This window comes from Pipistrellus hanaki, assembly GCF_964339955.1.
Source record: "Pipistrellus hanaki genome assembly, chromosome: 1".
Lineage (NCBI taxonomy): Eukaryota > Metazoa > Chordata > Mammalia > Chiroptera > Vespertilionidae > Pipistrellus > Pipistrellus hanaki.
In genome coordinates this window covers 89074467-89100765 of record NC_140503.1, presented here as the reverse complement: position 1 = coordinate 89100765, position 26299 = coordinate 89074467, and the positions used below count along the sequence as shown (strand labels likewise).

The window sequence follows — 26299 nt, the reverse complement described above, 5'->3', positions numbered from 1 at the left end:
AAATGTTAAGCAGCGAGAGAAAGAAATGAAAAGTACTTGCAACTGGAGATATTGCCAAGGATGTGCTAATTATTAAATTTTCTTTATATGTTTATAAGCCAGACTCCAAACTTTGGTATGTAAAAGAACACACACATATGAGTAGCCATTCTATATTGGCTTGTCATCCATAGTTTATAACATCGAACAAATTTGCTGATTTTTTTTTTAAATGGCAACAATGAGTTATAACCAATTCAAATAAAAACAACCAGCATCCATTCATCTAACTGGAATATGTCAAAACAAAACAATTTATTAAAATATTTAATACCAGAATAACTTATAATAGTATGAAAAAGAGTGAAGTACTTGTCTTTAGTTTTCATTGATATGATCCCATTTTGACAAAATTGTTTTACAAAGATTAAAAAGTTTTTTTATAATGGATTTGTAACTACTTAAGGGTATAAACCAAAAGAACGCATACTTCATCTGATCATACAGTCATAACTTACATATCTTGCGTTGTACTTATTTTTACTGAAAACAACAATTTAGAAAACAAAGTAAAATATGTACAAAATATTTTTATATCAAATTATTTTCATACACTAAATAAACCCAACCCCCAAATGCTATGTCACATGAAAAAGTGTCCTACAATTTATGTCAAGATTGATACTGTCCACATATGGACTAGAGCAGCCTTTGGTTTTAAAAGCATTTTGCAAAATAAAATAAAAAATGTCACCACATGGCTGCACTACTGGCTCTCATTCACACTCACAAAAATACTTTCCAGTTAAAAAAATTACAAAATATATTACATAAACATAAAAACTTCCCCCATGAAAGAGTGAAATCCTTTATACATCTCTGTTATATTTGGTGTCTCCACTTTTATTCAAGTTTCAAGCTTATTTGAATATTATTGTTTAATTATAAAAGATATTTTTCTGTCTTCATATTGATTATTCTCACTCAATTATAGCCTAATTTAGAAACAAAATATTCTTTCTTTTAATGCAAAATTTCCCTTAATTTTTACTTAAAGGACTACTTGGCAAAATTTAGAGACTGTTTGTTTTATTATCCATATGTTTTAAATTGAAAAATCAATTTTATGTATATATATGTGTGTACACACATATATACATATATATATATATATACATACACACATATATATATACACACAGAGATTCATTTCTTTCATTATCTTGTTCTCATTGCAAAATAAATTGCTCATCAGCGATTGTAATTTGAAATGAACCAAATAAAAGTTGCTTTTTAGCCATTCCTTAAGAAAAACAATTTCCATTATAAAAATAGCAAACAAGTTTATGTTTTAAAATTAAACAGTGAGTTTACTTCTACACAGGAAAATTTTGAATTATCTACGTAATAAAAATTTTTTAGAAAAACTTCAGCAAAACTTGAGAAAAAGAAAATCCAAATTAACTCTAAAGGGCATGTATTTTCCAGCAGTGCATGGAGAAAGCTTTTCTGATCACAATCTACTCATTGCGATTTTTCTTAATTTTACACATTATGTGATCACTGCACCTTTCATTTTGAAAGCTTGTAATGTATCAGATATGCAGGCACGAAACATGCATAAACATCTTACTGTCACTGTGCAAAGAACACCGAACTGTTTTAAGTTCTGCAGAAATTTTTCTTAAAGGAACATTTCCTTTGGGCAGAATGGATTTCCAAGTTTTCACATGTGAATTATTGAATATATTTCAAGGGCTTTTGGCAATTATGGTTTCAGTCCTGGAATGGTCAGGTCCATCTGGAATGGCACACAGAGACTAATAAGCATCATGGCATGGTCATTTTGAGGCATAGCTGCTCTGCTGTGCCCACGTTGTAGCTCATTTTCAGGAAGCAAGGCACTTACTGTGATGGCAATGCAGACATTGTATACATAGGTTGAATAACATAAAATAAGTTAATATTTTTGATTAAATTGAGGGTTTTTATAATTTATATGTCTTTTATAGAAGCAACTAAATGAAATATTTAGGATATTTAAAAATAAGAAGACATTTCAAAGGGAGCCATTATCACTCCTGCTTCAGCTCTCAACATGAGGATTTGTGAGAAGACTCTGTGAAGGACAGCCACGGGTCTGCACAGCGCAGACTGTCAGAACTGCTGGACCAGGGGCACCTTGACTGTCTTCACTTCCGCTATATGCGAGGACTTCTGGATGATGCAGCTGGCGGTTCCCTGCAGTCTGTCCTTTCCTTGTGCGAGATTCGTTAAGGCCATAGCAGCATTGATCTCCTTCCAGTATGTGTCATCCTTGCTCAGCCCCTTCCTATTAGCTGCACTGGATTGAAGCAAAACAAAAAGAAAATGATCAAACTCACTGCAGCTGCACAGAAAATGGCAACACTGGAAAGCACGAACAACAAATCAAAACCTATGCTCACCTGTTATTGGATCCATTTTCCAGAGTGTCTGTAAAGAAAAGCAGAAATTCAGTTACTTTTCTTTTCTCTTTTAATCTCAGGAGTTTCATAATGAATTATCAGGAATAAAAGTTCATCAGAAAATATGGTTGATCTCTCATATTGATGTCTCTCTCTCTCTCTCTCTCTCTCTCTCTCTCTCTCTCTCTCTCTCTCTTTCTCTCTCTCTCTCCCTCCCTCCCTCCTTCTCCCCACCCCTCACTTCCACTCTCTAAAAATTAATGGAAAACATACCCTTTTATGAGGATTAACAATAAAAAATAATAAAATAAGGTTGTAGTTGTTTTTTTTTTTAACAAATATAATTTAAATTAAAATGCAAAAAAAAAAAACCTTTACAAAGAAGCAGGCATATATATGATAAGAAGAAGTAATAAAGAATAAAGAGTAGCTTTCACAGACATAAAAGAGTCTAAGGTTAATTAATTCGAATAAATTGGACCTTTTCACAAGGAGAACGATATTGCGAAGTTCTGGTCCTGGTGCCGGTTCCACTCCGCCCCTAAGCCGCCGTGTACCTGTGGCCAGAATTTGGTGCACCACAACATCTAGGGTGAAAGTTCCTCAACTATAAAATGGGGGTGTTCCTAGAAGGTCTCCGGGGTCCCACTGGCTCCACAGTCTATGATTTCAAAGGAATCAAACTTCCATCTTTGAAAAAGCACTGGTAGCTGGTTCCCTCAGGCTAGTGAGCAAAGGAGTAACAGACCCAGTGCTGACAGCAACACACGAGTCCCTGGCATATTCCAATCAGCAGGAACCAGTCTCTGAAAGACCTCCTCTTCCTGCTGCTCCCTCACTCAGAACACTAATGTCGACCGATACCACATCAATATAAAGAGAGACAAAGCATGTTCTTGACCTTGATCTTGATCTTTGGGTCGCTCCTCTGGCTAAACGAATTGGCAGCACAGAAGTGGACAGATAGAGGGAAAGAGAGGCTACCAGCATGGCAGGGAAGTAGGGACAAAGAAGTGGGGTTGGGACTCCCCTCAGCCTATGAAACTCCAAAACTAGACAGTGGTTAAGTTACCACCATCATCAACAGCCACATTATCAAGCAGCTACAGAATGAGGCACTGTGCCGCACACAGGAGACACGAAAAACACCATGTTTGCTCGGGGCCCTCTTCTGGCTTGAGGACCTTTGGAAAGCTATTTCTTCTTAAACCCCCCCCCCCTTTTTTTTTTTTACCACCCCCAACCCAATACTTCTGAAGGCAATTTATTCCCCCTGCAATGTTTAAGGCTAGATTGGCCATGTGGAAAAATATCAACATGATCATAATATAATCCAACCAGGGCAAAAATTCCCAGGGAAGATGTGGTCAAGAGAATATAACCACACAGCCATGTAGCTGAGGCAGCTAAACTTTGATGCCCTTTATGAAGGAAAAACATTAATATATCCTCAGTCAGGCCTCCCGGGGAGATAATTCTGGGTCACTGAGAGCTCTTTGTGTAACCTTTCACCCTGGGAGCTTAAAACAAACAAACAAACAAACAAAAAAAATCAAACAAAATAAAAGATTTAGTGAATGAATGATAAGGTTGTTAGGAAGAATGAGACAATGCATGTCTGACCCAAAATGGAATAAGAACTGTTGTTAGTTCCTTTGGTCTCCTTTCATTTTAGAGATTCTTTGGAGAAATAATTGGATCTGTGAGCCATTGGATGCTCAGCCTCTGAATCTTCTGGCTCCTATTAGGCAGAACTGATTAGTTATGCTTGTGCTACTTTTGGAATTACAAAATTACTCATGTAAATGGAGGAAAAGAATGACTAGTGTTAACTAACTGATAATTCTAGTTCAACATCACTTCCTGTGTGCCAGGCACTATTCTAAGCACTTTGTATCTTAAAGTAGTTAGTACTAGTGACTCTGTGTGTGGACAGCATATCCCAGTTATGTCCGTTAAGCCATTCTTTGCTTAGTACTGTTCTCTATAAATCTGTCCTCAGTACTGCCGGAGACAAGGAGCTACCAGAACTCAGAACAAGTCAAGGCCTTTGTGTAAGAGGGAGAAGGCCGGCCAGCACATTGGACATTTTACAGAGCGGGTGGGGAAAGTCAGGCCTTTGCTCAATTTTGCCCACAAATTGCAACAATTCTATTGCCAGAGTGAAGCAATAGGTTGTGGAGATACTTATTCACTGGAAAGACTTGGCAAAAGCAGAATAAGTTCCATGAAGCTTAAATAACATTAGGGAAATAACAAAACATAATTTAGAAAAGACCATGTAATTGATGCTCTGGCTCACACACCAAGCAGTCTCACATACACGAAGGGCCAGAATCAGGATCCCCCCCTGAATGGCCAACCTCAGAGCACGTTTTGCCCAGACAAGAAGGACACCCGTGGCTATCCAATAGGTAATGGGTTACAGAGCCCAGAAATGTCAGAGATGGATGGAGACTGTCTGTGGAAAGGGAGCGTGTAATTCACTGCTAAGGTTCAAGGAGAGCTTCCAGCTGAGACGAAGAGTGAAGCTGTAGGTCCCGCAGTCCCCTGTGGCTGCCTCCTTGAACTTGTGCCACCGAGAAATAGGTTTACTGCAGCCAACTGTGAGATTATAAAACCCTGCTTACTCTTTGGGTATGTGTGTTTTACAGTTTGGTGCCTATGAAAATACCTTTGAAGTGTAAAAACACAGACTCCACTTCCCACTCAGGTATTCCTAATTAGTTTCACAAATTTCAACAATGTACTCTGCAGTATTCCAAAGACTGAATCCTGTATTTCATTTCTAAGGCAGATGGGCACCAGCAGTGTCCTTATCAGGTTTCTTTTCCAGAAACAGAAGAAAAATCTTCATAAAAGTAATGTAGGGCTCATGGGATAGAGTGTCTACCTGTGGACTAAAGGGTCCCGGGTTCGATTCTGGTCAAGGGCATGTACCTTGGTTGCGGGCACATCCCTAGTAGGGGGTGTGCAAGAGGCAGCTGATCGATGTTTCTCTCTCATGGATGTTTCTAACTCTCTATCCCTATCTCTTCCTCTCTGTAAAGAATCAACAAAGTATATTTAAAAATAAATAAATAAAAGGGCATGCTTTCCTGCTGCTGTTATTGGGAGCTGCCCGTTGTGCTTAGGATATCATGCATCTGAGAGCCACCCCGGGCAGTGCTGTGCTTCTAGTTCCCAGTGCTATCAGAAGAAAGATAGAAAACAGGGGCTCTTTCACTAAGAATCATTTGTTCTTTTATAGGTAAGCAAAGGACTATAAAGATCTGGGAGTTTGGGGAAAATTTTTTTTTCTATTTGTTATGCTGAGGTACAATCTGGGGAAGTGCCCCAGGAATTTTAGAGAACTGGTATCATTTGTAGGGAACTCAGAAAATACACACTTCACTACCACATTAAATAATTGTATTAAATATAAAGATTTATTTTTCTTATGCTCTTTTCCTTTGAAGTTTAAACTTGCTGGCTCTCATCTTGTTCAAGTATTTTGTGCCTTATTAGTCAATTGTCAGTATTTAAGGAGTGGTGGGTGTTGACCCATCACCGGTGCTCAGGGGCTTATGTCACTTCTGCCCACTGCAGACATGTGGTCTCACACCTCCCCTCCAGAGGGCACCCAGTAGCTCAGTCTGACAGGAGAGGAAGGATTCTGAATGCTGCTGAAAAGGGGGCACCCATCTGTCTGAGCTAGAGCAGACGTTTTGCTGCTGCTGCTAATTACCATGCGCAGACTTCCGCTGACTGCCCCTACATCCCACTCGGCTGCAGCTCTCCCTCTCCAAAGTCTGGGCTAAAATGCCTTTTTAGATTCTAAGGTTCCAAAAATCAGCTATGCTGTCAATTACCATAAAAGCAACTGGTTGGCAGTAACAACTTATTCAACCAGCCAAAAGAGCATGTTTTAAGACCAAAAAATGAAAAGGAAAGTAAAAAAAAAAAAAAGAGGTGCATTGTTAGGAAAATCTTGAACATTATAAAACCCAAACCACGTTGAAACTTAAAGTGGGGCCATCCTTGGTTTGGACTTGTGTCTCCTTATAAAGTTAAGTAGAGAATGAATAATACAGAGAATCCACATGTACTGCAACTCAAGATGGGTAAGCACAAAGCTCTGTGGGCAGAGTTTTCATTCATTTTGATAAGTGCCAATTTAGAAACACAATAATTCTGATATATATATTCTTAAAATAGGTGTTATAGGCATAAAAAGAGACAAAGATATGACCATTTGTTCCAATTTAATCAATAAGCTCTGAAGTCAGGAAGTTTTTAAATGTTCCACAGAATATTACTCATATCCACTAAAATGTAAATAAATTTAAGTATGATTAAGAATATGTATATTTTTAAATTATTTTTTATTTTTTTGTTAATATTCACCCAAGGATATCTTTTCCCCCATGGATTTTTATTTTTATTTTTTTAAAATATATTTTATTGATTTTTTTACTGAGAGGAAGGGAGAGAGATAGAGAGCTAGAAATGTAGATGAGAGAGAAACATGGACCAGCTGCCTCTTGCACACCCCCGATGTGCCCGCAACCAATGTACATGCCCTTAACAGGAATCGAACCTGGGACCTTTCAGTCCGCAGACCGATGCTCTATCACTGAGCCAAACCAGTTTTTAGAGAGAATGGAAGGGAGAAGGAGAGACAGAGACAAACATCGATATGAAGGAGTCACATCGATCTGTTGCCTCCCCATCCATCTTTTTACTGGGGCTGGAGATTGAGCTTGCAACTGAGGTACATGCCCTTGCCCAGAATCAAGCCTGCAATCCTTCAGTCTCAGCGTTGATACTCTAGTTACCTGACCAAACTGGCCAGGGTGAAAATATGAGTATTCTTTAATTAAACAATTTAAAAATCATACAATATGTTTTCCTAAAATAAAACAGAACAAGTCAGAGTTCCAGATGTTTGACAACTGTGTTTCCTCGCACTTGGGTCAGTTCAGGAGCCGTGACTGGTGACAGCAGGTGTAGTCAGCCAGAGTTTAGTGTGTTTCTGATCTCAGGGTTCCCAGAGCCCTCAAGACACCAGATTGGTTTCTGGAACAATTACACACTTGGAACAAGTGAGATAAAATACCAGGCACTGATGAGTAGAGCCTGAAGACTCTGAAATACCGATGGCTCCAAATTCATCGAACCTTACACCAAATGGACCGAGCGATTGCAGGTTCCCTGCTGCCCATCTCTAGGGTCTCTCTCTATTTCCATACTCAGTAGATCCAGCCTGGCCTCACACACACCTACAGATTGGATGCATTGTGACTCTACCTTCCATTCCTTTTAAACATACCATATGTTGCTTTTCTCTAATAAGAAAAGACAAGTTCACTTCAGAAAATCTGGAGGAATGTGTAAAAGAAAAAATAAAGGACATTTTAGGGATAACTGATATTAATATTTAGATATATGGGGTTTCAAGCAAGTTTTATACATTTTTTAAATGGAGCAATTCTGTATATGTTTTATAACTAGCTTTTTTTCACTGAACTATTTTATTAATAAATAAGATAATAATCTACCATTTGGCCTTCCTTGATGTGACAGTGGTTTTTGCCTGTAAAATAAAAACAGCTTGAAAGAATTCAAAGTCCAGCATCATCTAATGTAAATGTGAATATTGGGAGACTCCAATGTTACAAAAAGGGGTTATCTTTAAAACAATAATTACTAATATTGATTGAATGCTTATTCTCATGCCAGGCATTCTACAACTGTTATCTCTGGTTAAATGCTTACAATATCCCTACAAAAGAGTATCATAATCCTTATTTATAAACTAGAGGCTCAGTGCATGAAAATTTGTGCACTTAGGGGTGGAACCCTTAGCCTGGCCTGTGCCCTCTCATACTCCAGGACCCCTCAGGGGATGTCCACCTGCCAGCTTAGGCCCACTCCCCAGGGGATAGGGCCTAAGCTGGCAGTCAGACATCCCTCTGGCAGCCTGGGAACTGCAGTCAGACACCCTTAGTGCTGCAGAGGACGCAGGAGAGGCTCCTGCCACTGCTGTTGCACTTGCAGCTATCTGCCTGGCTTGTGGCTAGTGGAGCTCCCCCTATGGGAGCACACTGAACAACAGGGGGCAACTCCTATGTTGAGTGTCTGCCACCTGGTGGTCAGTGCACATCATAGTGATGGGTTATTCCTGGTTGTTCCACCTTTAGGGTCAATTTGCATATTATCCTTTTATTATATAGGATGATGCTGTAGTTTAGAGGAGTCCAGAAACTCGCAAAGGACTCAGTTGTAAGCAATAGGACTTGTGAGACTTGCTCCCAGTCATCAGACTCTGAAGGCCATGTTTTCACTGCTGCATTCCTTTATCCAAGTGATCTCGGTTGCTAAAGTCACTTTCAAGGACCCTGACAAAGCCCAATGCATTGTTTACACAGAAAGTCTGTGGAATGATAACCTATCAAAAACTTATTAAACACTGTTTTTGTTCTTTTTACTAGTATTTTAGACCCTAAAGATACAAAAGTCTTTTTTCCCCTTATAATTTAACCTTTAATATAAAAATATCTGTCCAAATCACAGAATAGGACTCTAAATAAGCTCTCTTTAGCTCCTTTTCACACTTTAATTAAAGTGACATTTTAACAGATGTGTATAATTTGTACAGTCATATTTTTCTTAGCAGTGAATTACTTCTAAATAACTTCTAGACAGCTGTTGCTGCAATACTTTTAAAGGACATTTTGTGGTTACCATCTCTTTAAGTAGTTAGAGCTTTTGAATGAGTAAAGATAAATCATTATAGGTGATTTTTCCCCAAAAGGGGAAAAAAACAATAATCCATAACACTTACCTATTGATGACTAACCTGCTTCTTCCAGTTCCACTGACCAAAAAAATGAGTTTCACTTGAAATCTTTGCATGATAGAAAGAGGTTGCAACTAAAGCTTAGTGAATGTCAGGGTTACTGCTTTTAGAAGAGTTATTGGAGCCTGAGTTCGGTGAGCCTTGAGATGGGGGATCTTTGCAAGCTTTCTCAGTAGTGAGAATTATACAATGAAATCCATCTCATCTTCATGGATGGATCTGGTATTTTTTTCCTTCTGTAACATACTAGCAAAACTATTTATCCTGGGCCCTTAAAGAATGAATGGCTTCCAAAATCATTTCAAAGAAAAATCTTTTCCAAAAATTAAGCCAGTTTTTCCTCCAGCCATGACTTCCCCCCTCTGGCCAAAGATTCTTTTCCTTTCTACTACCTCTCCTGTGGGCTGGCCCCTCCACAACTAATGATGCCCAGATGTCCAGGGTCTACAGGATGCCCACCTTTAGCTGCCTTTCTGTCATGCACAATCCCCTCCATCTCCTGTTACAAAATAAAAATAAAACCACACTTTTCTACTTTGAATCAATAGTGAAGAGTCCCCTGGTCAGGAAGAAAGTAATTTGGCATCTGAAAGCTTCCAGGATAGGTCATATTTTCAACAATACCACCAACAGCAGAACATCTTTATTGTTCCAGGAATACCCAGGTCTGTGGGTAAACTTGTGGGAGTGCTGCTTGGTTCCTTGTCAGTTAGGAAGTTATGGTTTTGATTGCTTTCCTCATTATGCAGAGCATAAGAATTGGAGGCTGGTGGCTTCTTATTAAGCCCCAGCTGTACCTTTGTTCAGATAAAATGCACACTGATTCTGGAGGACTTAAGGTATAGGCAATGGAATTTACAAGTTAAAGAAGCTTTTCAAATAAGTAGCGTATCAACCAATTATAATATCTCAACTTTACTTTCAAGCTTTTACACAAAATATATTAAATACTAGAGCCCAGTGCACAAATTTGCGCACCAGTGGGGTTCCTCAGCCTGGTATGTGCCCTCTCGAAATCCGGGAACCCTTAGGAGATATCAGACTGCCAGTTTTGACCTGGTCCCTGCAGGCCAGGCCAAGGGACCCCACCAGTGTACAAATCTGTGCACCAGGCCTCTAGTATTCATGTAAGATCTTTGGTTAATCTCTTCCCAACCTTCCCTCTTCCCTCTTCCCTCTGATATTTACTAGTCTGTTCCATGTTTCCATGCTTGTGTGTTGAGTGTCTGCCCCCTGGTGGTCAGTGTGCATCATAGCTACTGGTCAAACAGTCGAACAGTGGAATGGTCACTTAGGCTTTTATATATATATATATTCTTTTAAAAAAAACTTTATTGTTGAAAGTATTACATATATTCCCATCCCCCTTTAACTTCTAGTCCCTTGCCCCTGCCTTCTCCCTCCTCCCTGCCTTCACCACCCTATTGTCTGTGTCCATGGGTTATGCATATATACATATAAGTTTTTCAGCTGATCTCTTCCTACCCACCCACCCTCCTCTGCCTTCCCTCTGAGATTCAACAGCTTGTAAATATTCTTGATGTTAAGTTACTCTCTATAGTCCATCTATAAAGATTGTCCCCCTGTGATCTCAAAGGCTCCACCTTTCTAAAGTCTAACATTTTTAGTCTGAAACTTCACTTTGAAGATTAGAATGAGGTCTATAGGGAGGCAATTACTGGTGAGTGACCAAAAGGAGGTCTGGAAATGTTAAATGTTCTTGTTTCTATTATTAGCTCATCATTATAAACTACGAGTGTGGTCTGGTGTGAGGCATGAGGCAGTGTAGTGCAGTGGTTGGAGCCCAGACCAGGTACCAGACAGCAGGAGTTGACCTCTTACTTTACCACACACTGTGTGAAAGCTGGCCTGCTGCTCGACTTTCTCCCCTATAAAATGGGGCTAATAATAGTAGGCCCATAGGCTTGTTATTAAGACCATCTGATTTAATATTTTGTAAAAGACAATTTGAACCCATATATTTAGTACTATATAAATCCTGTAAAATAAAAGAAAGCTAGCCCTCTCTCTTACTTTATTTTTTTATATTTAGAATATGGGGTTGATTGCAGTCACCAGAAAATGTTGTAATGTCCAGTGCTTTAATATGAAAACCGTTATGTAAAGATGACTCAGATCAATGAGTTAAGTGTGCAGAATTTATCCTCTTCAAAGATAAAAAAAAAAAAAAAAAAAAAGCTTTCTGGCACTATTTTGTGCCAAAGCACCACAACATGCCAAGACAAAATGCACTATTAATTTTAAGTATCTAATGGATTTTGTTACTTCATTTTCTCAAGGAGAATATTGGAGATGTTCCTCAAAATGTTTCATCCATTAAATCTCAGTTTTTAGCCAAAGTCTCAGAAAAATGAGTTCTTAACTATGTATAACTTCTGTGTGCCTGTTGCAAGGGGTATTCATTGTTTATAAAAACATTCATTTGTACATGCAAGTTGGGCCACTATTTCTGAAAATTGAATGGACGTACTCTGATTTTTAGCTAAAGCTTAATGAGGGCTGCTTTTCTTGAGTTCAACTTCCAGCTACTACACTGCAGTTCTAGAAGGTTGACTTATTTAATAAATATATAGTTGAATAGTGTTAAATTGCAAAATTATGATATGACTTTATTCAGCAAAAAGGCCATTTAAATAAAGAAAAAAAAGGCATTTTTAACAACCTAGAAATTAGCTGGAAAGTCTGGCTCTATCCATGTATTTGACAAGGTCTTCGGTATCTCTGAAAAACCATCCTTTGATATATGAACTGCCACGAATCTTTAAAATGGCTTACATTATTGCCATACTTTTCAAATTCCTCAAATTACCATCTCTATAAATGACACTTCAGACTAGGAGATCTTAATGTTAAACCTGTCTGACTGCATAAACACCAGAAATGACACAATAAGAGATGATGTTTGCAACTTTCTTAGATCTTTCCAAATAGTAGTAAATGGCATTTCCCTACTCTCAGTTCATGTGCTGCATTTATTAATAGAAAAAACCCCCATATTTTAGACATAAGGTGCATAATATTAACAGGCCTTTTTTACAGTTTAAATACATTTCAATTTTCTTAATACACTTAAAATGTTAAAATTGTACTTGGCATGTTGCTGTTCTATGTTCACACGTTTCTACATTTAAATGTTCTTGAAGTCTAAACTGGGGAGGGGAGAGCTTTGTAATGAAATTTGGAAAGTTTATGGCTCTGAAGGGTAGGATAAGTTAAGAAGGAACAGGCATAAAGATGTAAATGCCTTGACTTGCCTTGGCTGTGAGTGGAGGTCCAAGAATACTTAGTCAAGAGATTCATGATGACCTGTTTTGACCAAATAACCTCTCTCTAAATCTTGCCAGAGGGATCCACTCTAAAATTCGCCAAGGGATCTACATCCCAAATCATTTGTCAAACTCTGATGTCATACAAATCATAGTCCACTATCATCACCTAAATTTAAAATACAAAAGATCTAGAAAAAAAAGTGGGAGATAATTTCCTTAAACCTAACAAGTTGATATGTTTGGGGAGAAAACACAACACATTTTATAGTTCAAAACCACCTTTTTGTACAATAATTTGTATAAGGCACAGATGTGTCTTAGGACCATAGGACAATAGTTAGCAGACTCACTAGTTAGATGACCTTGGGAAAATTATTTATGTACACTGAATCTAAGTCTTTAGCTATAAAGTGGGAATAATGAGTACATATACTTCTCCAGGTTGCTGTGAGGATTAAATGTTCTTGGAAACTGTGACTTTAAGTGAAACAGCATGCGAGGAAACACGTTTTACCATAGGCTAATTCGTTGATTTTCAAGTTCTTTCATCTAATGGCATACATACCCTAATTACTGAAATTCTGTGGCACACCAAAAACTATGTCATACTTTTTGCCTATCTGATAAAGGAAAAAAAGATGTAATTTTGATTCTCCTACACCGAGTGCTAATGTTGTGTTGGCTGTTATCAGTTTTTTACTTGACCTTCTAAGGGAAAAGAGGTCAGTGGCCCTGACTAAATAGTCAGGTCTTGCATGTTTTAAAAACTCTTGCAGCACACAGGTTGAGAATCACTGGGCTAATCAATAGAACAAGAGTTAAGTTTCTATAACATGTTCTGAAAACAAAAATATCACCAAACTTCTAAGACCCAAATTACTTCTAATATTAAACATTAAAATAAATATGAGCTAAATATCCATTTTAAAAAGATGAATAAGATCTCTCAAGAAGATGGCGGCATAGGTAAACGTCCCTACTTGCCACCTCCCATAACCACATCAAAATTACAACTAAAATACAGAACAACCATCATCAAAAACCACCTGAAAGCTGGCTGACTAGAAGTCCTACAGCTAGAGAAGTAAAGAAGAAAGCACATTGAGACTGGTAGGAGAAGCAGAGGTATGGAAAGGGCTCATCTGACAACCATGTGTGCCGTTTTTGTTGCTTGCTTTTTTTTTTTTTTTTTCAAATTCAGAGGGAAATCTTCTCTGTGGAGGCCTCCTGTGAAGAGCAAAGGGTCCAAGTCCCACACCAGCCTCATCCCAGGGGTCCAAACCTGGGAAGAGAAGTCCCCCTAACTTTGTGCTGTAAAAACCAGCAGAGATTGTGGCTGAGTGACACAGAGGCTGCTGGAGATCCAGGTGCTCCTTTTAAAGGGCCAATGCGTGAACTTAATGAAACTTGATCCCTTTGGGCTCCAGTGCAGGTAGCTTTGGGGGACCCAGACACATACAGGGAGGAACTAGGTTGTCTGGTATCAGGGCAGGAACTCAGGGATGGCTTTCTCCCAGATGGGAGTGCTTGCAGGGGTCATTGTTCCTGTGCTGGGACCTCCCATGTTGCAGAGCAGACTGGCAGTGGCTATATTTGAGTCTCCATCGGCATGGCTCACACTGTTTGCTATGCCCTAGTGATTCCCTGACACCCCGGCCCATCCAATTTGCAGCTCCACCCAAGCTGTTTGCAGCAACTTTTCAATATGAATGGCCTGTCCTGGTTCAGCTTTCAGACTGATAAAATCTCTCAAACAAATTGCAGCTGGTGTCAGTGTGCCCCAAACCTCTCAGGAAAAGGCCCAAGACCCAGCACTAGCAATAGCCTGCCTTGCTTCACCAGCTGGGCCTTGCTTGGGCTACTCCAAGCCCAATACAAATAGCAAATAGCAGCTGTCTTCAGATCCCTCTGTAGCTCCTGTTGGGTGGTCCCAGGCAGTGGCTGACTTTGCATCTTTCTGGAGGCCCTAGAGCCAGTGTACCCGATGGACAACTTCAGACCATAGCAATTTACAATTACTAAAGCCCCACTGAAGCAAGTCCTGCTCCATAAGAGTGTTTCCTGCACAGCAGCTCTCCCACAGTAGTCACAGCTGGTCTTCATAGCCAATTGGCCTAAAGGTCAACTCCTCCCAATGACGCCGATAGCAATAAAAGCTTAACTATAAGACTGTGCACATAGCCCACACAGAGACATACCTAGAGTGCCCAGCTCAGGTGACAGGGGAGGCTGAGCCACTGGTCATTACAGGACACCTACTACAGAAGGCCACTCTACCAATTCCAGGAGACATAGCAGTTCTACATAATACACAGAAACAAACACAAGGAAGCAACTAGCATGTGGAGACAAAGAAACATGTCACAAATTAAAAGAAATAGAAGCAAGCAAACGACTATATACAGAGTTCCAAACCACAATTATAAGGTATCCAAGGATCTTTATGAGAGCTTCAAGGGACTTAGTGAAACTTTCAAGGATCTTAGTAAGAATGTCAAAGACATGAAAAAGGATCAGTTAGAAATTAAGTATACACGAATTGAAATAAAGAATAATTTACAGGGATTCAACAATAGGGCAGAGAATTTTGAGAATCAAATCAACAATTTGGAATATGAGGAAGCAAAACACCCAAGCAAAAGAGCAAAAAGAAAAATGAATAAAAAATATGAAGATGCAGAAAGGAGCTTCTGGGACAACTTGAGGTGTACAAACATTTGCATTTTGGGGGTGCCAGAGGAGAAAAGAGAGAGAGAAAGATATTGAAAACCTATTTGAAGAAATATTGACAGAAAACTTCCCCTACCTGGTGAAAGAAATAGACTTATAGGTCCAGAAAGCACTTATAGGTCCAGAAATAGACTTATAGGTCCAGAGAGTCTCAAACAAGAAGAACCCAAAGAGGCCCAAACCAAGATACATCATAATTAAAATGTCAAGGGTTAAAGAGAAAGTAAAGTTACATCAGAAGAAAGGTGGCTAAAGGGCATATCTTTTCCTCTTACCCTGACATTTCAACAAGTTAACCACCTATAATTAATCAGAGAAGTTCCTGCTCAACACAGATGCATGCCTGAGAGACCCACCATTGAAACACCAAAGGTGGGCTCCCTGGAATATGTGGGGAGAAGAGAAGGGAGAAAAGCATGAACATGGCTAGCCATGGATGCAGCAGCCCTACAAGGCAGTACATCTGCAGCGCAGCTGGGAACTTGCAGCCTGGCCAGGAAAGGGGAGAAAGCCAGCTGCGGTAGCAGGCACTTTCTATGGCTGGCCGGGAGGAAAAGAAAGTTGTGGGAGGCAGCCCAGCAAGGTAATCTGTGAGTGGCAAGGGGTGAGCTGCTAGGAACAGGAGAGGATATTGTCTGTCTGAGTTATGTGGTCAGATGCACAAGCAGTGAGAGTGCAGTGACTGAATCATGGGTGTATTGGGAAGAGGGTATGAGTTATGCATGTGAGAAGCATGAACAAACACTGAGTCAGCGGATGCCTTCCCTACAGAGCACTGGGTGCTGCCAAGTGGCTCCCCACTGCTGGGCCTGACGGTGGTCTTTCAGACAAAGAAAGTAAATCAGAGCCCTCGCTGGTTTGGCTCAGTGGATAGAGTGTCTGCCTGAGGATTGAAGGATCCCAGGTTTGATTCCGGTCAAAGGCGCATGCCTCGGTTGTGGGCTCGATCTACCATAGGAAGCATGCAGGAGGCAGCCAATCAATGATTCTCTTTCATCTTTGATGTTTCTATATCTCTCTCCCTTCTCACTTCCTCTCTGAAATCAATAAAAATATATATTTAAAAAAATCGGAGCCCTGCCCCTGATTAGACTCCCAAAACTTGCCTTTTGTTGCTCTTAGAGTTGGCTCCAGGAGGATATTATCTGTGAACCAAGAGCTGTTCCAATAGAATCATTGTTTCTCTCTAAGCCCCAGGAGGGGTGCTTGGGCTGGACCCGTGGAAGTCAGGGGTCGCCATTATAGTGAGGAAAAAACAAACCCCACTCCCAAGCAGAGGCAGTACTGCCTTACAGAAACTGCAGAGGCTCAAAACTGTGAGGCCACAGAGGTAAAAAAATCTTGCAATTCAGTGCCATCTACTGGAACAGAGTAGAAAGACCTCCTCAGAGACAAATAGGAAAACAAGAGGACAACAAATACCATGAACAAACAATAATGACGATGATTAGAAAGATAATGAAAAATGCCCGGATAGTAGGCTGGAACACATGGAATTATCCTATATAATAAAAGCCTAACATGCTAAGTACCTGGTGGTCCGGTTTTCTATTCAACCAATCAAAGCACAATATGCTAATGATATGCTAAGGCCACTCAACTGCTCGCTATGACATGCACTGACTCTCAGGAGGCAGAGAAGTGCACTGACCACCAGGGGGAAGATGCTCCAACTGGTATAGGTTAGCTTGCTGCTGGGGTCCAGCCTATTGGGACTGAGTGAGATGGACTGGACACGCCCTGGAGCCCTCCCATAGTCCTTCCCCAGCTAGCCAACCTCTTGCATCACTCCCTGGCCCTGACTGTGCACTGGTGGGGTCCCTCAGCCTGGCCTGCACCCTCTTGCAATCCTGGACCCCTCAGGGGATGTTGGAGAGCCAGTTTTGGATCCTATAGGACAAGCTGAGGGACCCCATTAGTGCACGAATTCTTGCCCCGGGCCTCTAGTGTGATCTAAATGACAGAGATTTGAAGATTGCAGTTCTGAAATACTCAACAAGATATGAGAAAATACTGACAGGCAATTCAGTACACTCAGAAAACAAATCAATGAACAAAATGAGTTTTTTTTGTTTTTTTTTAAGGAAATGGAAACTTTTAAAAAGAATCAATCAGAAATCCTAGAAATAAAGCATGCAATGAAAGAGGTCAAGAGTGAGCTGTTGACATGGATGGTCCTGGAGAGCATTATTCTAAGTGAAATAAGTCAGTCAGAGAAAGATAAATATCACATGATCTCACTCATTTGTGGAATATAATGAACAACATAAACTGATGAACAAAAATAGATCCAGAGACAGAAAAGAATTAATCAGATGCTCAAACCTCAGAGGGAAGGTAGGGGAGGGTGGGATAAGGGGGAGATATTAACCAGAGGACTTTTATGCATGCATATAAGACTAACCAATGGACACAGACATTGGGGGTTGAGGTCATAAGCAGGGAGAGGAAGGGATAATGGGAGGATAAGAAGACATATGTAATACCTTAATCAATAAAGAAGTAAAGAGAGAGAGAGAGAGAGAGAAAAAGAGTGAGCTGTTGAGAATAGAAAACAAAACCAGTCAATTAAAGGACATAACTAGTGATATCAAAAATAGGAATGAAGAAATGACACAGAGGGAAGGAGAGACCTGAGAATTAAAAAAAAAAAAAAAAAAAAAAAAATGAGAGCTCTATGAGACCTCTCTGATTCCATCAGAAAAAGTAACATGAGAATCAAAGGCATTGTGGAGGAAGAAAGGAAGCATGGAGTGGAGAGTCTATTAAAAGAAATAGTGGATGAGAGCTTCCCAAATTTATGGAAAGAACTAGAACCTCAGATCCAAGAAGCCAACAGAACATTTAGTTACATCAATCCAAAAAGGCTCTCTCCAAGGCATTTGGTAACGAAACTGTAAAAATTAATGTCAAAGGAAAAGTTCTGAAAGCAGCCAGGGAAAAGAAGGAAGTGACCTATAAAAGAAAACCCATCAGAATTTTATTTGACTTCTCCGTAGAAATTCTACAAGCCAGAAGAGAGTAGAACCAAATATTTAACCATCTGACAGAGAGAAATTACCAGCCACATATAATATATCCAGCAAAATTATCTTTAAATATGAAGGAGAAATAAGGACATTTGAAGACATATAGATGCTGAGGATTTTATCACTAGAAAACCTAAATTGCAGGAAATATTCAAGGGAGTTATTCTACCTGAAACTGAAGATATAAGGTCACATCACTATGAGTGAGATCACCAAAAAACATGCGCATAAACAGGGATAATTTGTGACAACAAAAACATACAAGGGGAAGGGAGAAAGGTATGAACTGGCAAAGGAAGATGAGTACAAATGCACTCAAAAGGGGGAAAAACTACAGTATATTTGCATCTTCACTTTTTATAAACCTACACAAAAGTCCTCAAGACAGGACATATAGCTTAAAAAAGAGGAAACGAAGGAAAGAAGTATGGGATACCACCAAACAAAAACAACACCTAGAAGCATACAGGAAAAGAACAAAAGGAGGCCCAGAGCTACCAGAGAACAAAAGATAAAGTGGCTATAGGAAATCCTCATACATAAATAATTACCCTAAATATAAAATGGTCTGAATGAACTAGTAAAGAGGCACAGTGTAACAGAGTGGGTCAAAAAACAAAACCTAACCATATGCTGCCTACAAGAGACACAGCTAAGCTGGGGGAAAAAAAAAAAAAAAAAAAAAAAAAGGTAGATTCAAAGTAAAAGGGTGGAAAATGTTTCTCCAAGCAAATAACATCCACAAAAAAGCAGGTATAGCCATACTTACATGTGACAAAATAGGTCTCAAGATAATAAAGATAATAAGAGACAAAAATGGACACTTTATAATGATAAAGGGAACACTACATCAAGAAAACATAACATTTCTTAATATATATGCACCCAACCAGGGAGTACCGAAATATATTATACAGCTACTCACAGAACTACAGGGAGAAACAGAACTACCAGACGGCTGTACCGATTTTTTGGTAATTTCCGAATCTGCTGCTATACCTCTGTACCTAATTTTTGGTACTTTGCCTAGTATGTTAAAAAAGTGCACGTATTAAAACTAAAATAACCAACCAATCGTGGTCAAACCTCATGGTTAGCTATTGCAAATGTTTTCCTCCATGTGTTTGAATTGACTTTGTGTGGTTTGACATGAAAAAATTCCGAAAATTCACAATGAAACGAGCGGCTGATGAACCAAGCACTTCAACAGGAAAGCGAAGCAGGTCTAGGTTTATCACAGTCCAACAGGTGATCGACACTTTGGTTGATTCAGACTATGAGGAGTCAGAATTTCATCAAGAATACGCTTCCAGTTCAAGTGACACAGACAGTGAGAGCTCGAGTGATGAGGAGAATCTTGAACCTTATAGATTTAGAGCTAGATCGATAATAAGAGAAGGGGGCATGTCCCTCAAACAGCTGATGGGGGAGATCTAGGTGGTGATGAAGGTTGGACAAGGAATTTTGTATCACCAAATACAGATCTGAATTTCAATGAGGATGGAAAAGGCCCAGTGAGCATTCCTGGATCTATCACAGAGGAGAGTGAATCGATTGACTTTTATCCTTGTTTTTGGATGATACTTTCTGGCAAAATTTGACAGAGAAAACCAACCTCTGGGCTCACCAATTGCATATAGCAAAGCCCAACTCCTACAATGCCAAAAACATCAAGGAGAAATGAAGGCTTTTCTTGGACTGAGGATCTATATGGAATACTCATGTATAAAGCCCAGCTATCAGGGTTATTGGACAAATGAGGGCTCTGTCTTCCTTGGGTTTACTCCCAGATTTCAAAATGTTATGACTCAAGACAGATTCTTGGCCCTTTGGAGTTTTTTACACATAATTGGTGAGGAAGACACAGATATCCATAAGACATAGAATATATAAAGTTAGGCCTTTCTTGGAAAGTCTGCTCCCCAAGTTTCTCCACTTCTATCTGCCACAGCAACATTTGAGCCTAGATGAGGGGATGGTTCCGACAAAAAACTGCTTGGCCATCAAGCAGTATATCAAGGATAATCCCACAAAGTGGGGCACCAAGTCTTTCCTTCTCTGTGAAGGTGAGACTGGCTACATTTTGAATGCAGAAATCTACACTGGTGCTGCACCAAGGCCCATAAAAGACTTGGGCCCAGTAGGAAATACAGTCATTCATCTCCTGACCTCATGTGCAATGGAAAATAAATCGCATGTGCTTGTCATGAACTGGTTCTACAACTCTAACCCTTGATAAATATGCTCTGTCAGAATTACACATATCTATCAACAATTGAATCTAAAAATCAAAGTAAATGAGCAAGAAATCTAATGAACAAAATAAACGGGTGAATAAAATATTCAACCCCACAGAGGCATGGAAACATGGAACAGAATGACAAATCTCAGAGGGAAACATTGAAAGGGGGCAGAAAGAAATTAACCAAAGATCTTACTTATGGACACAGACGGTAGTGTGGTGAAGACCTGGGGCAAAGCAAGACAGGAACTGGGTGGAGGGGGAGCAGTGGGGGAAAAAAGAAGGGGCATCTGTAACATTTTCAACATAAATATATTTTTTAAAAGTCATTTCTTGGTTAAAAATTTAAACTTTGTGAAGATTGTCAAGTAACCAAAAGATTATATCATAAACTCTTTGTAAATCTAGGTAAAAAAAATATATTTTATGGCAATACCTCTAAAAGGCATTAACCAAACTTAAACTGGTTTTAATATTGAACATTTTGCCCAGACCAACATAAATTAAATAAATAAATCAGATGAATAAAAACAAGTAAGAGAATTCTTATCCAACTCGCTTATTCAGGTTCAGAATCTTGGGTGGCCAGAGCTGTCCTGGTAGCTCAGGGTACAAGGTGGGACCTGACCATCAAAGGGTCCTGGACACACACCTCCGCACCCACACTCACAGAGACTGGGACAATGGGGACATGCCAACTAATCTCAGGTGCACACCTTTGGGACAAGGGAGGAAACAAGAGCACCTAGAGAAAACCCACGCAGACATGTGGAGAACATGCCACCACCACACAGACAGTGGCCCAGACAGAATTGATATTTTTTATCTCATTAATGTTATAAGAAAACAACATTGAATAAAACAATGTTATTCAAGGATCAACTTTATATTAAGTGTCAAGTTCTTGGTATTGTGCGTGGTCCATAGTAAGTAAGGGCTATGGTGCTACAATTCCTAAAGTGAAGAAGTGGTGTTCAGTCATTCTTCTTCAAAGTGATTAGTCACGGGGCCACTCCAAGTCCCATGGAGATGCTCAGCCTTTCATGCAGGCTTCTACTAACACACCTAGCCTCTAGCCCATCTTCTTAGGTTGCTGTTGAAAAGAGGATAAAAATCTACAGGGGAACTTCTCAAAAGGGTAGTTTGCTGTCCCATCTCTGAGATGGTGATCATGTAGGTCGCAGACACGTGAGGAGCAAGCTCCCAGTGTTCTGCATAGACGGAAGAGGGGCCTCTGTGAGCAGAACTGTTGTGGAGCACAGAAGGGGACTGCTTTCAGTAAAGAGTTCCAGAAAGCTGGAAGTCCTGGGGGTTCACTCAAGGGTAGCAGTACAGGCAGCATTTCTTTGCTACTTAAAAACACATTATGGATTCCTTGTATCCCAACAAGGGTCAAGTAACAAGCTTAGGTCTATATTTAATGGGGGGGGAAAATTGATTCTCCCTTCATGAGAATAGCAGATATAACATTTTTATAAGGAAATATTGTTCAAATTGTAGCTTCAAAAACACTTTTAATTATCTATTTTTGCTTAAACACGAATATAATACCACTAAAAACACATTTTTAAAATAAAATACTTCACTTTACTTGCATTATTTTCCCCAGTTATTGCCATTTTTTCTATGCTATGATATATAATTTGAAGACAGTCATTACAAAGTTGAGAATAAAAGAACCCAAAATTTTTATCATGACATATTATAGGCTTCTTCAGAATAATCAAATCACCTTACTTCTAATTGGAACAGTTATGATAATAATATACTGTTATAAGATCTGTTTTCTGTTTTGAAAATAAACACATTGGTCCAACTCTATATTGCTGTGATTGTGGGGCCTTTTATTTTTGTAAGTCTTGTATTTTTTTTAATATTTCCTTTGGGAAAATAGGGTGACAAATATTAATCCACACAGAGTTATCAAAAACTAATTATTCAATCTCACAGGGGTTTTTTCCTAGGGTAGCATAATAAGCTTTTATAAACTAAAGTAAACTTTGTTTCTGCTGCCCTCAGTAGAATATTTTACTCAGGCCTGCCTCAGAAAGAACAGAGCATTGTTTTATTGTGCATCAACAGAGTGATTAGGTTTTACAAACAGTTTTTGGTTAGTTTTAACCTGTTATTTTTACAGCAGCCCTGAGAGGTAGATGGAGCTATATGATCTCTAAAGAGGAACCGAAATAAGGGGTTATAAGAAAGAGAGCCACAAATGCAAAAATTTGGCCGCCACCAGCACCAGAATTGCTAAAACAGAGCACACTAATCATGATAATGAATCTAGTTGCAAAGGAGAACGGAGAGGGTCCTGTCTAGGCCTGCTGGAGGCTTTGCTTTTGAACAACAGTGGAATGTCAAACCAACTGGAACTAAATGGCAAAAGAGAACCAAAATGCTAATGGTAGGCATCTCGAAGCCACGCAAAGGTCCAGGGACAGACTGCGAACTGAAAATGACTCTTGGTTGGGTGTCTGCTGGGAGTGAGCTGAGCTGGTTCTCTCCCCGAAGCACGCGGAGACATCCTGTGCAGGGAACACTGCCGTAGTGGCCTCTAGACTAGATATTGTGAGTCTAAATAACAAGGCTCCACTGCCACAGCCTTAGAAATATAATAATCAGGAGGGGTATTTTTACAGGCATCACAAGATATTAAAAATATAGTACTTAAACGTGAATCAGAAAAGTTATAAAAAGAGATCAGGCACCCTTATAATCTTAGACTAAACAAAAAAGCCAGAGCTCAATGACTACCAAAAAGAACAACAAGAATAATATATAGAAAAGTTCTTGCAGTTATTCCATGGATTTTAAACACAAAAAAGTGACATGTTCACATGACTTAAATATATTTAACTGCCAAACAGCTGTCATACTTGTTGCCTTATAAATGTCATATGTTTTTATAAGTAAATAAGATACCTTAAAATAAAATATTTGGTTTTGTTATTAAAAATTATTGATTTAGAGAAAGGGACAATGAACATAATAATTTCTTTTTACTAAAAGCAATCCTCTGCTATTTTTTATATTTTCTACACTATCCCTTTCTTATTGATAACTTTAGAGAGAAATGTAATATCTTAACAATAAATAATATAAACCAATTAAAAATAAACAAAAGGAGAGGTAGTAAGCTGTGCCAAAATAAAGGAAAGAAAGAAAAGGAAAAAAGAAAGAAAGAAAAGAAAGAAAGAAAGAGAAGGAAGAAAGAAATTACAGTTTCAGAACAAACCAGATCCACTTATCAGTGTATTTGGTGATGGGATATACAATACATACTGGAAAGTGATTTAAAAATCAAATCTTCCAATTCTATATTCTCTCCGAACACCCAGAAATAGATGGTGAATGAGTAATGAGAAGAAGGTAGTAGTTATTGCCTTGAATCAAAGTTTTGTATACAAGAGCCTGGCTATCATGGACAAGAATAAACAAACTACATAGTATGTATTTTCATCATGGAAGCACAAAAAAGGTTTATCTTTTTTGGGAGAGGGCAGTGGATAACAGCCAGAAAAACCATACAACCCTTGCAAGATTCCCCTACTTTTATAGGCACATAGCCTTCTCATACCCCAAATAGGACGAGATAGTTCAGTTACTTTTTTCGCACTCAGAAAGTGGATGGAAGCAAAAGGGGTCAGTATAACTCAGTCATAGGTTAATGGGCAGTATGGTTTCTCACAAGAAACCAAGAGATGTGAGGGCCCCTCAAGCTAGAAATGCACCACAGCACCATTGGTCATGATGCCCTCTATCATTTCAGATGTCTATCCAGTTGGACACACACCTAGTTCATGCCTAGCAAGAGGGCCCACGCTCTATTATACATACTATTTGCACATGGGTCCAAGGCTAAGGGAACCCAAGGAGGAGAACCCATCCTCCTATCATGGGAGGAGAAACCATCTTTCCAAGCCCACCCACAATGGTTGCCTAACACAAGACACTCAAAACATATATGAAGAAGTAAGCCATTGTCTCAGATCTCAGGGCAGCATTTAACTACATAGCCTTCAGCATGAGACAAGAATAGGAGGTGGAAAGGTGGAGTTGGTCAGGAAGGTTTTTTAGAAAAAGTATTTATTTTCTCTTCCAAACTCTAAGCAACTATATAGATTATCTAGCTGACTTTCAGCTTACATAAACAGGCTTATAAAAGTCATCCTATAATATAGTTTATTAGAAAATGTATTATAGACTCTTAGTTGGACAAGATGATGTAGAAAAATATCTTCAAAGTGAAAGAAGCAAGGAATCTATATGTGTGCTACTTATATGAGCTCATGGGAGAATAAAGGAATAAAAAATGAGTGATAATGAAGGTGAAAGTGTGAAAATACATTTGTTAATTAGTCACATGACTATTCATAATAAAAATAATTGGCAGGGCTAAGAAAAGCAGAAAGTGGCTCAGAGTTGAAAGATTCTATTCAAAGGTTGCTTTAGAAATAGGAGTCAGAATTTATGATTAATTGAATAATTATTCAAATAGAATTTCATGATAACTTCAGTGGTTTTTAAGACAGAGAGAAGGAACAATGAATGGCTTAAATTCCTACCAGCTGCTATTTTGATTTCTCTTGAATTGAGAAATTGATTGCATCTGTTTACTATGAGTCAGCTCGAACTGTGAAGGGTGGGCTGACTTAATCACATGAGATTCCTCCAACAGTCAGGTGTGCTGGAAAGAGGACAGATTTGGGACCAGAGAGTTTGAGGTCTGAATTCCAGTTCTACTGCTTATTAGCATGAGATTTGGGACAAATTACTTAATCTCTCTGAGTCTCTCTTCCTCTCATCTGTAAAGTACAAAAATACTATACAATAGGACTGCTGGAGAAATTGGTCATAATCACTGTAAAACACCAGGCATCCAGTAATAGTAAGTAAATAGCTACTCTGATTATTCCAGAATTGCAAATATTCTTTTTGTAGTGGCAGAAACTTTGATGAATGCTGAACCTTGGAATGGAACAGATAACAAGTAACACAACAATTCAAAATGGTTTTTGTATTTGAATTGTCTAAGCTAGATGAAGGTCAGCCGTGTTATGTCTGTGGTGCTCTGGTGCAAGAAATTCTCAAAAGAGCAAGACTGCATACTATGGAGGCATTAGTTTTGCAATGGCTTGGAGAAGGGCACTTAAATTACTTAGTAGCCATAACATGCAAAACATTAGGATGGAATGAATCTGCTATGGGAGTGAGAATGAGCTTACCAAAGCAAATTCCAGCAATTGATCTGCTGTTCATTTTTGGAGTTGGCCCATGGCCCGTGTAACTGTTATTGGAATAGAGGTTTACACATGTTACCCATGCAGTCATATAGCTGTTAGTGTTTTCTCTTAGTTGCTTGGAGAAAGTTTTAAATGGGAAGGTCCTTTCTAAAGAGAGAATATATCATTTAAATCTAGGGGAGCAGCTTTGGAAATTCCCAATTAAAAGCTACTTCTCTAATCCTTGTTATACACACACACACACACACACACACACACACACACACACACACACATATATATATATATATATATATATATATATATATATATATATATAAAATTGATTTTTTACAGAGAGGAAAAGAGAGGGAGAGAGAGTTAGAAACATTGATGAGAGAGAATCATCGATCAGCTGCCTCTTGCACACTCCCCACTGGGGATGTGCCCGCAACCAAGGTACATGCCCTTGACTGGAATTGAACCCGGGACCTTTCAGTCTGCAGGCCAACACTCTTA

The 26299-nt window shown here is 39.1% G+C and overlaps 1 protein-coding gene across 3 annotated transcripts in view; it reads right to left on the bottom strand.

Annotated features, from left to right (window-relative positions):
• Nucleotides 1-268: 268 nt before the first annotated feature.
• Nucleotides 269-26299, bottom strand: part of MKX (mohawk homeobox) — a 73222-nt gene continuing 47191 nt past the window's right edge. For all 3 annotated transcript variants that reach the window (XM_084876254.1, XM_084876256.1, XM_084876255.1), the window contains exons 6-7: nucleotides 2427-2454; nucleotides 269-2323 (exon numbers count right to left, since the gene is read on the bottom strand). In XM_084876254.1, coding sequence (XP_084732380.1) covers nucleotides 2137-2323; nucleotides 2427-2454 — 215 coding nt within the window. In that variant the 3' untranslated portion in view covers nucleotides 269-2136. The remainder of the gene's footprint in view (nucleotides 2324-2426; nucleotides 2455-26299) is intronic.